Consider the following 16982-nt stretch of genomic DNA (forward strand, 5'->3'; position numbering starts at 1 on the left):
AAACCCAAACATAAAACTACTGTTCAGTCTCAGCCTTACTACAGGATATGTACCCAAAGAGTGGCGTACAGCAACAGTGGTCCCTCTCCACAAAGGTGGTGCCTCAACGGATCCTGGAATCTATCGCCCCATAAGCCTGACTAGCTTGGTCTGCAAAGCTATGGAAAGGATCATCATGGACCTCATAAATAAAGATATTGGGGACCTACAGACACTGGATCCTACCCAGTTCGGCTTTGTTAAGGGTAGATCCTGCCTCTTAAACCTGGTCAATTTCTTTGAAACAGTCACCAAGGCCATTGACGAGGGGAAGGTGGTCCACACAGCCTACCTGGACCTCGCAAAGCCTTCGATACAATACCCCACTCGGGCATTATAGATAAGCTCACCAGCTTAAATATAAACCCCTATGTCACTAGATGGGTTGAAAACTGGCTCAAGGACAGAACCCACATGGTTAGAATTGCTGGAGCCATGTCAGACTCCAAACCAGTTACAAGCGGCGTCCCACAAGGCTCAGTCCTGGGACCTCTCTTGTTCGGTATATATTTCTCGGAGGTACAGGCCAACACGGAAGGACTGTGGCTGACCAAGTTCGCAGATGACTGCAAACTGGGCGCCATAATCAACTCTCCAGCTGACACAAGCATCCTCCAAAAGGGCCTCATAGAAACAGACAACTGGTGCCAGAGCCATGGCCTCAAGCTAAACGCCAAAAAGTGTATAGTCATCCCCTTTGTCAAACAAAGTGCCCACAAATTACCACATAGGTGGTAATCCATTAAGTACAGAAGAAGTAATTAGGGACCTGGGGACCCAAGTTGATAGCAATCTCTCATTTGACAACCACGTGGCCAAAGTGGTTAGAAAAACATTTTATATAGCCCACCTAATCATGAAGGGATTCACATCTAGATCAGGGTAGGTCATCGTGCCTCTTTACTCATCCCTCATCAGGCCCATAATTGAGTACAATGCCCCTTTTGGGATGTACCTTACCAGACACCTGCAGCAACTGGAAAGACCCCAAAAGTACCTCACCAAGAGGATCAAAGGGCTCAAACAGATGCCATATGCTGCGCGGTTAAAGAAACTCCAGCTCTACTCAGTGGGATACCGCCTGCTCAGAGGCGATCTGTGCCTGACGTATAAAGCCATGTCCAACCCAGAATTAATGGACATGCTGCACCTCAGAAAATCCAAATCCCATCGAGCTACGCGCTTGAGAGACTTGAACCTCAGCACTGAAATAAATAGGACATGCTGGAGGGACAGATTCATAACCCAGAGGCTCCCTTCACTCTGGAATAAAATCCCAGTCCAGGTTAGGCATAGTCCCTCACTGACTCTCTTCAAGAGGAATCTTGATGAGTGGATGGAGATCGTAGGTTTACCCCGGGTATCACTTCTTTGTCACTGTTAGACAGAGGCACAGTATACTATCCTCGAAAAAGGGCATAGCAAAATTAATTTAAAATGGGTGGCGAAAGCCAAACACACTCTGGCTAGGCTTATAAATGCCCTAGGGCAGATAGCCTAGTATGAACCTATGAACCTATTAAGGCATACAACTTCAGGGAGATATATTTTCACAAGAACAAGATACCTGATTAAGGTGAGAGAAAAAAATATATAAGAAATTGAAGAGAGGTCTAACTACATTTATGAAAACTGAAATAAACAAACTGAACAAATTAAGCATAGTATGAAATAAGATCAAGAACATTTTGGTTTGTATAAAGATGCTGAGCATGATAGGAAACCTTTTTATAGATGCATAAGATGTGGAAGGAGTAGACATACAAACTGATAAACTGTGTGTAGATTCTAAAATTAATTCTCAGACTCAACAGATTATAGATTTTGTGATGTCCCTGCACTGGTCCAGTAGTCAAGAAGCCTCAGTCCTCACCACTGGCAACAGTGAGGGACGTACACAGTGGGAGGAAGACAGGTACACACACACAGTGAAGTGCAATTTCCCTTAAGAGCACAAAGAGAGCACAACACACACAGTGAAGTGCAATTTCCCTTAAGAGCACAAAGAGAGCACAGTCAGTCTGGGACTGGTTGCTGGTTTCTCCCTCTTTCTCCAGATCCACAATAAGACTCCCCACTGGCACAACTATAGGGTTAAGATCTCAGCTGAAGGGCCAAGGCAAGACCTCCAGCACCCTCTCTGTCCAACCAGTGATATGTGTCCCTGCCCTAGTAGCTGACACACACACACACACACACACACACACACACACACACACACACACACACACACACACACACACACTGTGAGATTTGATTTATATACAAACACACAGACACTCCCGGGGAAGGCTGGCACAGGTTTACTAGCTATGCCCCCTTCTGCCCAGACTATAAGGCAGTTATCACTGCCACCAACCCTTACTTATCAGCTACTATAAGACCCTTAAAATGGGTGCCCATTCCTACCGTGTAATGTTACTGTTACCCTAATGGTAGTTTTGACCAAGCCTCAGGCTATTTAGCAGTGGCCTGTACAGTGTCACCAAATACATATGCAAGTACTCTTAAGAGTTTAAATATGTCTCACAAATATCAGCCACAAAGATAGGTTTAATATATATTTAATAATAAGTAATAAAAGAACAATACAATACTCAGAAAACAAACAGAGTTACTTCAGAGTTTAGAATCACAGGAAATATTTTAAAACAACATTGCAGGACAGTCTCAAATAAATACAGAAAACATCTAAACTAATCTTTACTATATTCATATCTATATCTAAAAGAGATACTATTCCCTGAATAACTTCGAGAGCAAGGCAAATGCAGTTGATGATGAGTGGATGTTCTTGCTAGGTCTGACAAAATACAAAATGCACAGTCTCTCTCTCTGAGAGAGTTCTTAAATTTAATATCAAACATTACTGCTGGGCCAGCTTGGATGACATCACTCATTGTCACTTGACTTCAGTTCCCAGGCTAAACAAAACTTAACAGAATTTTAACATCCCTGTGTGAGAAATACATCTCCCAGATGTTTGCTCAGAACTATGTAGCTGCTAGGAAGTCATAAAGTAATAAAACATGCTGCATTTTAAACATAGTAATTACTTTTCTCTAAGACAGTAGAAAAAACTTCTAGCTCTAGACATCCTGTCTCCTTGCTGCATGCTGAAACTAACTTTTATAGCACAGTCATAAAGCACTTAATTTCAACTTATTTTCTTGAAGCTTTGTAAGTTAATTTTTTGTGTTCTAGCAGAGTAAACTGTGGATACATCTTAGCTCAGTACATAACATACAGTTCTGTATAAATTGTATCCATATTCATAAATGACATAGAACTATTTACAACATTCCAGATAGCTGGGCTGGCAATATTTCCTTCTGTCACAGATACATTTACAAAATCTTATGCAAGATAGTTTGGCTCCACAAAGGGGGTGATAAGTTGCCCTAGTGACATCCATGTAACTGCAGAAACTGGGATCAAATTAGATTATATTAAAAAGAAACAAGCAAACTGGATCCAAACAAAGCACAGGGAGGAGACAAAATTAGTAATAATGACCTGAGAACACTTCAGCAAGAACTTACAGTACCATTATATCTGTTATTTACTAGGTCATATAAACATTGGGAGATTCCTCAAGATTGCAGACATGTGCTTATTAAACCTGTCTTTAAGGGAAAAAGGAGTAGGACAACCCCAGAGTCATACAGACCCTTACGTCTACTTTCAGGTTGTGGAAAAACAATGGAGAAGGTAATACTGGATAAGTTATTGCCAGAATTGGATAGGTTGGAACTTGAAACCATATAGAAGTATGAATATATTGAGAGTAGATATGTTACCACCTGTAACATGATGATCTATAACAGTATAATAACAGCTATGAAAGAAAAATTGTGTTGTGATGTTATTTATATAGATTTAACTTCAGCATTTGACAGGGTCTTGCACAAAACACCTATCAGTAAATTAGAACAACTAGGTATCAGTTTACTCTTGATAAGATGGATAGCTGCATGGCTTACAAATAGGGCATGGCAAGTATTACACAGCAGTTGAATAGGTGATACAGGTTGCAGTCAGGGGCAGCAGGATACAGGTGACAGAAACAGGGCTCTGTCCTAGATCCTTACTTGCTTAGATTGCATCTTTCAGACCTAACTTTTTCTTCTGAGGTATTCTACAGTCAATATGCAGATGACTCAAAGCTGGGTAAACTGATTATATAGGTTCATAGGTAGGTACTAGGCTATCTACCCGAGGGCATTTATAAGCCTAGCCAGAGTGTGTCTGCTTTCGCCGCCCCATTGATTAATTAACTGATCCTCTGTCATAGGTTCATAGGTAAAATGTGTTACAGATGAGGCAGGTCTGCAAAAGAACTTGACTAAATTGACCATTTGGGCACAGGAGAATAATATGCTGATAAATACATCTAAAACTAAGCATATAAGATTTGGGAGACATAAATTGAAATGTGAATATTTAATATAGCAGAGAGTGATTGAAACTTTTGGTTCATTTAAGGACTTGGATATATGGGTAGATCCATCTTTGAGTTTTTCTAATTATATCAACCAATTGGTTCATGATAATTGTAGAACTATAGGTTGCATACCTCTCAACTGTCCAGATTTGATCATGATTTCCCGATTTAACACTGTAATTCTTTGCTCTTCTCATTTTCCAAAGTTTTAGCCTTTTTTCCGATTTCTTATTCAAATCTGCAAGTCCAGTGACAAATGCTTGTTTGTACACACACACACACACACACACACGCACACGCACACACACACACACACACGCACACACACACACACACACACACACACAATGGTGACAAACCAAAAGTAATTTATTTCCTTCTGTCTCCTTGCTGTAGTGCTCCTATGCCTGAGAATTCAGTTGGAATGAGCCATTTATTCTGTGGCTGTGCAGGGGTGTTCTGTAATATTTTGCTGCTTTAAAACATTTCTCTCATTTTTTATAGTCTGGAGCTTAAAGACTTTTTTTGCAGGAAAATGTGAGGCATGTTAGTTTCAAACTGTAATGAAGTATGTACTTGAAGTGTTGTTTTGAATAGTGTTGCAGGCAAAATGGATTATTTAACCAGATTAAATATTTTGTAAAACTGTGCACTAAATAATAAATAGTTTAAATGTTTTGCTGGCTTTACATGCTTTGCTGAGAACTTTGATTTTTTTTCCCGTCGTTATGATTGTTATAATATTCTGGTTGTATGAGTTAAGGGTAGTGAAAAGGAAGCTTGTAAAAAAAATTGAGCAGGTAAATGTGATGATGATGAATATTGAGTAGTGTTATGCTTGCCAAGAGCAAAAATAGAAGATGTGAAACAAGCCTTGGAACGCCTTAATGTAAGGAAGTATGGATCTGTTTTTATTCATGTTGGTACAAATGATGTCACCAACAAAGATTCTCTGACTGTTAGTCGGAAACTGACAACCTTCATAGATAGTATAGCTTGTACTGGTGTTAGGACATATTTTTTCACAAATCACCTATAGAAAGGATAGACAGGTCACTGTGCATGAAAATATTTTTTGGATGAACGCCTACATGGAAAAAATGTCCTGCTTTAAAAAAAAATGGAAATGTGTAGGGCATCCAAGCCTTCTTTTGGGCACACGTGTTCAGACAGGATAGTGTGCATTTGTCTAGAACAGGGAAGAGAATTTTTGCAGCAGATATTTTGCCATATTTGACAAACACTAGCCAGGATTTTTGCCAGGTCAAAAATGTAACACTTCACAGATAGCTACATTTGATGCATCTCTGATGGTTGTTAATGCTAGGAGCATTAATAATATTTTTTTTTATTAGAAAATTTGCTACATTCCCACAAGATTGATGTTGTTATAGTTTGTGAAACATGGTTAAAGAACAATGACTGGAAACCAGTTCTGTCAGGGTATAAATGTTTTTACTGTAACAGACATTCTAACAGAAAATTAGGTGGAGGTGTTATGATAGGGATTAAAGATAGCTATGTGACTTGTGATTATTACATGTTCAATGATAACACCAATACTATAGACTGTATAACTGTGACAATAAAGACAACCCTGGAACATATAACAATTGTTGGAGTGTACAGACCACCAAAGTCAAGTGCAGATGTCCTAGAGGAATTCGTACATTTCTTACATGAAACACAGAAGGGAAGAATAATATTAGTTGGGGACTTAAATTTACCAGAAACAGACTGGAATAATACTGATTCAACAACGTTGGTAAAGAAATTATTCACAGAGTATATTCAGGAACAACAAATGCTTCAGATTGTAAAAAAAAAAAACTACCAGGGGACGGAATATAATAGATATTGTTTGTGTTCCCAAAGAAATTACTGTAACTTCAAGTCAAGTTTACCACCACTGATGTGCAGTGATCATGGGGTCATAAAGGTTAATTTTCTGCTAGATAATTTTGCCAAACTGAAATCTAAGCCAAAGCACAGAAGGTTAATTACAGATTGTAGAGAAGCAAAACAGTTACTGTATAAAACTCACTCCAGAAGAAAAACTGCAGACGGAATGTGGAAAGTTTTGATGGGGTTGGGAGCGTGGTCTAAGGGTTAAGGTGTTTGCTTTACAAACGCAAGGTGCAGGGTTTGAGTCTCACAAGGAATAATTGGCTAGGCTTAAAATGGCTCGCAAGGGCAGTTAGCTTAGTACTAATATATGAACCATTTCTATGAACTATGAAAGAGAAATTGAGTGCAAAAAATTTAAAAAAAAAAGTTAACATCAGGATCTAGGCACGCAACATCAGGGGGTATATTTCCATAAGAAGAAGATACCTGATTAAGGCAAGAGACAAAAAATATAAGAAATGGAAGAGAGGTCGAACTACAACTTTGAAAACTGAAATAAATGAACTGGACAAACAGATTAAGCCTAATGTTAGACAAGATCAAGAAAAATTTGAAGAAAATGTATATAAAGATATTGAGCATAATAGGAAACCTTTTTATACATACATAACATGTGGAAGGTGTAAAGATACACAAATTGATAAACTCTGTGCAGATTCTAAAATTTATTCTCGGACACAACAGATTATAGATATATTTACAAAATCTTATGCAAAACAGTTTTGCTCCACAAAAGGGGTGGTAAGTTGTCCTAGTGACATCCAGGTAACCCCAGATACTGGAATCAAATTAGATTATATTGAAAAAGAACTGTGCAAACTGGATCCAAACAAAGCACAGGGAGGAGACAGAATAAGTAACAATGACCTGAGAACACTTAAGCAAGAACTTTGACAGCCATTACATCTATTATTCATTAGGTCATATAAATATGGGGAGATTCCTCAAGAGTGGAGACATGCACTTATTAAACCTGCCTTTAAGGGAAAGGGGAGTAGGAAAAACCCAGAATCATATAGACCCTTAAGTCTACTTTCATGTTGTGGAAAAATAATGGAGAATGTAATACTGGATAAGTTATTGTCAGAACTGGGTAGGTTGGGACTTGAAACCATATATCAGCATGCATATGTTGAAAATATATCTACTACCACCTGTAACAGCTCAGGGGCCCAGAGAAGTAAATATTCTGGGAAGAAATATCCAGGGAATTGTTATGGCTAGCCTTGCATAGGCCCTAGGGCTGATAGCCTAGTACCAACCTATGAACCTATAGAAATATAATAGCTATGAATGAAACATTGTGCTGTGATGTGATTTACATAGATTTAACATCAGCAATTGACTGGGCCATGTACAAAACACTAATCAATAAATTAGTACAACTAGGTATTGATGTACTGTTGATAAGATGGATAGTTGCATGGCTTACAAATGGGACATGGCAAGTATCACACACCAACTGGACAGGTGAAATCCTTGGGTACAGTGAAGGTGTCCCACAGGGCTCTGTACTAGGCCCTTACTTGCTTAGATTGTATCTTTCAGACCTTACTTTTTCATCTGAGGTGTTCTACAGTCTACATGCTGACGACCTGAAATTGGGTAAACTGTTTACAAGTATTACAGATAAGGCATGTATGCAAAATAATTTGACTAAATTGACCATTTGGGCACAGGTGAATAATATGTTGATAAGTACATCAAAAACTAAGTATATGAGATTTGAGAGGCATAAACTGAAAGGTGAATATTTAATACAGCACACAGTGATTGAAACTGTAGACTCATTTAAGGACCTGGGTATATGGGTAGATTCAGCTATGAGTTTTTCTAATCATATCGACCAATTGGCTAATGATAGTTATAGAACTATAGGTTGTATAAAAAGATTTATAATGTCTAGGAAATCAAACATAATGAAGTCATTGTTTGTTAGTTACATTAGACCCAAACCTGAGTATGGAATAACAATATTGAAACCCTATAAGAAAACAAGCATGAATAAACTGGAAAGAGTACAGTGGAAATATACTAAGGGCATCCATGGATGTGAAAGACTAAAATATCTGAACTTGTACAGTGTCTCTTACAGATATCTAAGAGGAGATCTTATTCAGGTATATAGGGCATTTAGGGACAACTACCTCTGGGAATGTTTGGGGTTATCAAAAAGTACTAGAGAACCGTCAGATAACCTATGTAGAAGATTCTATAGGAATGAGAAGTGTACTGATTGGTTCTCTGACAGAGTAGCTGATGCTTGGAACAGACTACCAAATTACATTAGAGCAAGTACTAGTTTAGATATTTTTAAGAACAGCCTGGACATGTATTATGGGAACAAGTGTTTTGGCATATTGGCAAGCTAGAAGGGCTTAATGCCCATGCTTGAAACATTTGTATGTATGTATGTAATGTTAATAACTTAATGTGGCCTTTTGAAGTCAGTAATCTCAGTATTTCAATTCTATGGTTTCTTTATTAGTTAGATTCCACTTACGCTATGCTGCTAGACAGGGGTCCAGGGAGGTAAATACCGGGGGAAGAAATAGCCAGGGAATTGTTATGGCTAGGCTTGTATAGACCCTAGGGCTGGTAGCCTAATACCAACCTATGAACCAATGAAGTACTACAATTAACTCTCAATCTCATGGTCAGTGTGTCGGTGCTTGTTTAATAATAAAATAGAAGCAATGTCCGATATTATTTCAAAATACATTTGTGTTTTTGTGTGTATATGTGTGTGTGTGCATATATGTATATATGTGTGTGTGTATATATATATATATATATATATATATATATATGTGTGTGTGTGTGTGTGTGTGTGTGTATGTGTATATAAGTATGTATATGTGGGTCTACTTTAGATGATCGAACTTTCAAAAGTTCGACTTTCATATGGCCGAGACCAAATGATCGAACTTTTGAAAGTTCGAACATCTAATAAAAAAGTAAAAGAAAAAAGAAAAAAAATTACCTGAACAGTTTTAGCAGGGGGACAAGCCCCCCCTGCACCCCCACACCCCCTGCTATTTATATATACCAACTCCGAGATCGCACTACAGTGCAGAAAAGGGAAATATTCCCACTCTGTGCTGTATGGAGATCTCTGTTAACGTTCAAACTTTCAAAAGTTCGATCATATGGTCTTGGCCATATGAAAGTCGAACTTTTGAAAATTGGTCATATGAAGGGGGCCCATAGATATATATATATATATATATATATATATATATATATATATATATATATATATATATATATATATAAAATTTGTATATATATATATAAGTATATACGTTTGTGTGTATATGTGTGTGTATATATATGGGTCTACTTCATTTCTCATTTCACTGAAATTCATTTCACTGAGACGAAATCACCTAAAGTTCATAACACTGAAAACTTCACTTCACTGAATCTCGTTTCACTGACAGCTTACAAAGCTGCATTTCATAAGAGTAAATGGGAAACCAAAGACAAACTCACAAAAGTAAAGCCTACCTCCTTCCACAGCTTAAAACTACTTATATTTCCTCTTAACAGAAACCAGACAATATAAAACCAAACTAATTGGGGGGCTATGCCCCCACACACACCCCCACTAACTGTATATACTAACTACAGGTCGCACTACAGTGAGGATGAAGGCATATACCCTTTACTTGCCTCACAGTACTCTATACACTGCCACATCAAGTCTATAGCTTACAATTCGGTGAAATGCGATTCAGTGAAATTAATGTTCAGTAATTTGAACTTTAGGTGATTTGGTCTCGGTGGAATGAATGTCAGTGAAATAGGATTTCGGTGAAATATACCCGTGTGTGTATGTGTATATATATATATATATATATATATAAAATGGTGTTTTTTTTACTTCAGAAAATTTTAGATATTTGTTTTTATTTGTCTTTGAGTCACATATATAGTAGAGTGGAATGCTGACAAATACACTGCAAATATTAGAAGAATGCCAGGAGGATGTTTTTTCAACTATTACTTGTATCTTGAATGCTCCAGGTGAGGATTATAAGGGGAGTTACTCATAAGTGTAAGACATAGTTGCCAGTCTATGATATGGATTTGTGCTACTGTAATTATTCATAATTTATTTGCAACATTGTATAGCAGTGTAGAAGGCGTAATAAAGGACACTTTCATGCAACTTTATGCTAATGAAATGATTGGTGAAGTGTGTATTGCTTTTACAGTGGTATAGAAAAAATGTCAGAAAAAGGAGTGCGTGGGGGGTTTCAAATACATGATTTGCTTTTTCTCTTTTTTTTTAGTTGTATTATTAGGTACCTAGATTACTGCGGTGGTGGTGCTGCGGTAGCGCTGTCGCTTAACAGTAAGAAGTTATCCTGTTCGATTCTCAGCTAGGGCGTCTTCTGTCTGGAGACATGCGTGAATGGGTGTACCTTCGTTGAAGTTTGTGCGTCAGGGCTGGCAACTCGGCACGTAAAAATCTACTGCCAATCATTAGCGGACCGGAGTTCCGCTGTGGCAACCCCTTCTTTGTTAATTACTTTATATTAGTTACATTAGACCCAAACTTGAGTATGGAATAACAATACAGAAACCTTATAAGAAAACAAGCATAAGTAAACTGGAAAGAGTACAGCGGAAATATACCAAGGGCATCCATGGATGTGAAAATTTAAGCTATTATGAAAGACTAAAATATCTAAACTTGTACAGTGTTTGTTATAGATATCTAAGAGGAGATCTTATTCAGGTAAATAGGACATTTAGAGACAATTATCTTTGGAAATGTTTGGGGTTAACAAAAAGTACTAGAAAATCATTGGACAACCTATGTAGAAGATTCTATAGAAATGTGAAGTGTACTAATTGGTTCTCTGAGAGAGCAGCTGATGCATGGAACATAGATTCATAGGTAGGTACTAGGCTATCTGCCCAAAGGCATTTATAAGCCTAGCCAGAATGTGTTGGCTTTCGCCGCCCCCTTAGATTAGTTCCCTGTGCCTCTGTCCAGCAGAGCCACTGAAGTGATCCTCGGGGTAAACTTTCTGTTTCCCATCCACTCGTCAAGGTTTCTCTTGAGTGTTAGTGAGGAGTGCTGCCTAATGTAGATTGGAATCTTGTTCCAAAGCATGGAAAGTCTCTGTGAACGGAATCTATCCCTCCAGCACGTCCTATTTATTGTTGTGGTGAGGTTTAGATCCCTAGAGCATGTGGCTCGAGGGGATAAGGTTTTCTTTAGGTGGAGCATGTCCATCAATTCTGGGTTGGACATGGCCTTGTATGTCAGGCAGAGATCACCTCTGAGTAGGCGGTATGCAACAGAGTACAGCTGGAGTTTCTTCAGTCGAGCTGCATAGGGCATCTGTTTGAGGCCAGTGATCCTCTTGGTGAAGTACTTCTGTGGTCTTTCCAGCTGTTGCAGGTGTCTTGTAAGGTACATCCCAAATGGGGGGTTGTACTCTATGATAGGTCTGATGAGTGATGAGTAGAGGGACACAATGACCTCTTTTGATCTGGATGCAAACCCTTTTATGATTATGTGGGCCACATAGAAGGATTTTCTAACCACTTCGGCAGTGTGATTATCAGAGGAGAGATTACTATCTACTTGGGTCCCCAGATCCCTTATTACGTTTTCCATATTTAGGGGGACTACCACCTATATGATAGTTTGTGGGTTCTTTGTTTTTTCCATAGGGGATGACTTTGCACTTTTTGGCATTTAGCTTGAGGCCATGATTTTGACACCAGGTATCTATCTCAGTGAGACCCTTTTGGAGGATGTCTGTGTCAGCCGGAGAGTCAGTTATAGCCCCTAGTTTGCAGTTGTCTGCAGACTTGGTCAGCCATAATCCACCTATGCTTGCCTGTACCTCTGAGAAGTATATGCTGAACAGGAGGGGTTCTAGGACTGAGCCCTGGGGAATGCCACTTGTAACCGGTTTAGAGTCGGACCTAGCTCCCGCAACTCTCACCATGTGGGTTCTGTCCATGAGCCAATTGGCAACCCATCTTGTGACATAGTGGTTTATGTTCAGGCTGGTGAGCTTGTCTAATAATAGCAGGATGGGGAATGGTGTTGAAAGGCCTTTGCGAGGTCTAGGTAGGCTGTGTGTACCACCTTTCCCTCATCTATAGCCTTGGTAACTGTCTCAAAGAAGTCCACCAGGTTTAGGAGGCATGATCTGCCCTTAACAAAGCCAAACTGGGTAGGGTCCAGTGTTTGGAGGTTCCCAATGTCTCTGTTAATGAGTTCCATGATGATGCGCTCCATAGCCTTTCAGACCAAGCTTGTCAGGCTTATAGGGCGATAGTTCCCAGGGTCTGCTGTGGCTCCATCTTTGTGGAGCGGAATAACTGTTGCTGTGTGCCACTCTGTGGGTATGTAGCCTGTGGAGAGGCTGAATTTGAACAATGTGTTTAGGTGAGGGGTTAGTTCATCTTTGAGCTCATGTAGGATGCAGCCTGGGACACCGTCCACTCCCATTGATGCTGTGTTATTGGCTTTGGAGAGGGCTGTTTTAACCTGAGTGTCTGTGATTTTAGGGGCCTTACATTCTTCTGGTATGGTTATGGGCCCTTTTGGGGGTGAGAGGGGGTGAAGTTTGCACTGAACCTGTCTGCCAGGATGTTGGCAATATCGGTTGATTCAGTGTATTTTGTGGCATTCTGCACTAACTCCGAGCAGATATGAGCATTGCCACTTAGATTCTTGATATAGGTAAAGAATGCCTTGTGGTTATCTTTGGAGTTCTTGGCAATTTTTCTTTCGAAGCTTGCCTTGGACGATTTTATGAGGGATCATAGTTTCTTGCTGATACTGATCAGGGATGTCTTCCTTTCTTGGGATTTTACTCTTTTCTGTACTAGTTTCCTCCTTCTATTGTATAGCTTGTTTATGGCAGGGGTCCATCAGACTGGTTTCCTTTTTTTGGAGGAGTGAGTCTTGGTTTTGCTTGTGATAGCACGAGCCATGCATTCTTGTAGGTGCCCGTAGAATGCATTAGTAAAGGATTTTGCAGCTTTGACAGCTTTATTCTCTAGCCTGGGGGCTTTGAAACTTTCCACCTCGGTCTTAACTTGAAGTTTGCTTTTGAAAAGTTTTTCACAGTGGTTTCCTTGTCCGGGGGTGGGGGTGGAATGTGGATATCCAAAGTGATTTGTTTATGGTCAGATGTAACCAGCAAGGGGTTGACCTCCAGTGTGGAACACTGGTCGCCCATGTTGGTGATGACCCGGTCCAATATGTTGTCACCTCTGGTGGGAGTGTTGACCAGTATCCAGGGTGTTTGAGTTTATAAATCTAGGAAATGTTGGACAAGGGAGTTAGTACCTGAGTAGTTCTCCCAGTTAATGTTTGGGTAATTGAAATCACCCAATATTAGGGTGTTTGGTAGGACCTTTATGTTTCTCAGTGTTTTCAGAAATGTGGAATGGGGGTCCTTGGACATGGTGGGTGATCTGTAGCAAGCTACAATTTGAATTGCAGTTTTGCCCATTGTTAGTTGCACGTGGATGATCTCGGAAGCGTCGTGCTGTGTCACTAACCTGGAGATGTGATTATCCTTGATGAATATGGATACTCCCCCCGCCTTTTGTATTTCGGTCCAGGTTCTATGGCCGAAATGTATGGTATGAGTTGTAGCCTGGTAGTGCTGGGGTTTCTGTCACTGCACATGTATCGATTTTCTCCGTACTGAGGAGTGCCTCGAGTGCATGCATTTTGATGTTTAGACTTCTGGCATTGAGTAGTATTACCGTCAGATTTTTGTTACTTGTGCTATTTACGACGGTGGGTTTGTCTTTTGAGCTTTGCCTGAAAAAGGCAATATGGGGGTGGCAGTAGCCTTAATTACATTAAAGCAAGTTCTAGTTTAGATATTTTTGGGAACAGCCTGGACACTTATTATGGGAACAGGTGTTTTGGTATATTATCAGGCTAGAAGAGCATTAATGGCCGTGCTTCAAATATTTGTATGTATGTGTGTAATGTTAGCTATAACACGTCCTTAATATATCAGTTGATCCCCTAAGTGGCCTTCATTATTGGATGCTTGTTACATTGTCAACTTCTCTCTGTATCTGAGTGTTTTTTCTGTCCATCAACTTTGGATGGAGTTTCTGCAAATCATATATTTATATACTTATAGGCCTTTCTAGGTTGTTTTCTTCACCAGTTTTACATTTATACCGGCTGAATAGCTATTAAGAATTGGAGCTAGCCCATGTTATTCTGTCCTTGCTCATGATGCTGTGATGTATGTTTGCATGAGGCAGAATTGCCCCTAAGTGAAGGGACAGGAAATGAAAAATAGCTACGCTGATGACAGAAGAAAAAATCCTAACAGTTTACCACTCTTCTTCTTCTTTCGGCTTTTCCCGGTTAGGGGTCACCACAGCGGATCACCTGTCTGCTATTGATTGGCAGTGGAGTTTTACAGTGTCGAGTTGCCAGCCTGGCGCCCAACCTTCCACAGAAGGCACACACACGCACGCACTCACACCTAGGGCCAATTTAGAGCATCCAGTCTACCTAGAACATGTCTTTGGGATGTGGGAGGAAACCCACGCGACCACAGGGAGGACTTGCAGACTCCGCACAGAAGGCACCCCAGCCAAGGATAGAACCAGAGAACCTCTTGTTGTGAGGTGACAACGCTAACCGCTGCACCACCATGGCTGCCCTAACAGTTTATCACTACAAATGGCTTTTTCACAAATTACTAATAGTGAGTACATAACTTTTATTATAATTATAAAATGTAGTAATATTTGAAATTGTGTGTTTTGTTTCAATAACAGGTGAAACCTTCTAGCAATCAGGTTAACCTTGCATCCTGTTGTGTAATGCCACCTGAACTAACAGCCTTCGCTAAAGAATTTGATATTCAGTTGCTTACACACAATGATTCCAAAGGTGGGTATTGCATCACGTTAAATAAAATGTGTTATATGTGATTTTAAGACTGGAACATGTCTGTTTTGTTCTATAAGAATAATAAATTAGTATAGAAGTTTTTAACTAGCAGGTGTTTAACAAAAAAATGTTCTCCCTGAGATTAGATAAAACTGTACATTTATGTAATAAATTATTCTGTTTTCTGGATTTGAAACCAGTAACCCTTCTTGATGGTCATATGGTTGGATTAATCCTTTTGATGGTAAGAATGCAGCATCTTTTCTTAGAATTTTCTGCACTATGGATAGCTGCATTCTCAGTAATGCATTCTGTTATGTCAGGCATCAGCTGCAAAAGCTCACTTGTCCTTGCACCCACCAGTTTGGATGTTGATCCCTGAAATTGTCAGCAAAAGTTCCTTTGTTTATATTACCCTTTTCTTATGTTCTTTTTGATTTTTAAAAATGTGTATGAATACTGCAGCAAGTAGTAGTAGGAAGTTCATCTTACAATTGGCATGCTAGTCCTCTCATGGCCCAAGGAGAGAGCCACAGTTTCTTCACTTAGGTTTGGTCCAAAATACTTTCTGCCTTGGAGCTCATTGCAGATTGCAAGGCATTCACATGTTTTTCCTTATTTAAATGACTAGCTGATCTTTGCAATCTTTTTTTTTTTTTTTTTTTTTTTTTTTTTTTTACAGATGTAAGAAGTCCTTAACATGGGATATGATGCTGCCTTTTATGTCTGGATTCATCCTGCAGGTTATTGGATCCAACTTGGATCCATGGCTGGTCATATTCCAAAAACTTCATCTCGCTGATCTCTGCCTCCTCTACCCATAATGCCTGTCTCTCTCTCTCTCTCTCTCTGCTAAGAATAACCCCAGATCTAGTTTCTGCCATTCCTGCACAACAGCTCAGTTGTTTGATCCCCACATTGTATTCTTTTTCAGCTACTGTTAGTGTGTTTTTGCTCCTTTTTTCCTCTGCCTTGGTAGTAGTTTATTTAGTTACCGGTAGTAGGTTAGTTATAGGTTATGTTAGGTAATATTGGCTTATTATTAGAATAGTGATGGGCTTTTCCCACTAGAGTGTGCATGTGTGTTTGAAGTGTATTTCTCTTGTAGGTTAAGCAGTTAGTGGAGTATTGTTCACTGTAGTTAGTTTATTTAGTGTACTATTACTTTTGACTATATTCCTTATAGGCTTTGTTGTGTTTTGCCTGTCTTTGTGGCTTTGAAAGGGTGTAAAAAGTGTGTGGAGTGCAGGCAGCAGCTTCCTTCGCAGGATACCCATGATAGGTGTTTACTCTTGGGGACTGCCCATCTGAACTCATCTTGCTTCATAAACAAAGGCTTTGCATTGCCATTAATGAGAGGAGAGCCAAGTTAATTTTAAAGGGCCTCCTTCCTTCCGACAATTCTTCTTCAGCCTCTTCCAGTTAGAGAGACAAGTCAGATCATTGTCTTAAACAGACCCCAACCCTTCCAAGGGGGACTGTAAGTGATTGGCCCCCCTCTTCCGTTTCTTCTTTTCCATCTGGTCTGCTGAATCTGAAGGTCCCAAGACTCAGATTGCTTGGTGGCTTTGGCTCAGCAGTCAGTTCCGACATGGCAGTGTTGATCACCTTTGGTACCTAACCAAAAAATAAGGCACTGGAGGGTTCACCAGATAGCAAAACCAACTTTAATGAGCA

General features: G+C 39.6%; 1 protein-coding gene across 2 annotated transcripts in view; it reads left to right on the forward strand.

Moving 5' to 3' along the window:
* Nucleotides 1–16982, forward strand: part of GCLM (glutamate-cysteine ligase modifier subunit) — a 557909-nt gene that overhangs the window by 463143 nt on the left and 77784 nt on the right. For both annotated transcript variants that reach the window (XM_044081903.1, XM_044081895.1), the window contains one exon: nucleotides 15191–15305. In XM_044081903.1, coding sequence (XP_043937838.1) covers nucleotides 15191–15305 — 115 coding nt within the window. The remainder of the gene's footprint in view (nucleotides 1–15190; nucleotides 15306–16982) is intronic.

Source organism: Protopterus annectens, chromosome 1.part1 (assembly GCF_019279795.1).
Source record: "Protopterus annectens isolate FY-2018-M chromosome 1.part1, PAN1.0, whole genome shotgun sequence".
NCBI classification, from domain to species: Eukaryota; Metazoa; Chordata; order Ceratodontiformes; family Protopteridae; genus Protopterus; species Protopterus annectens.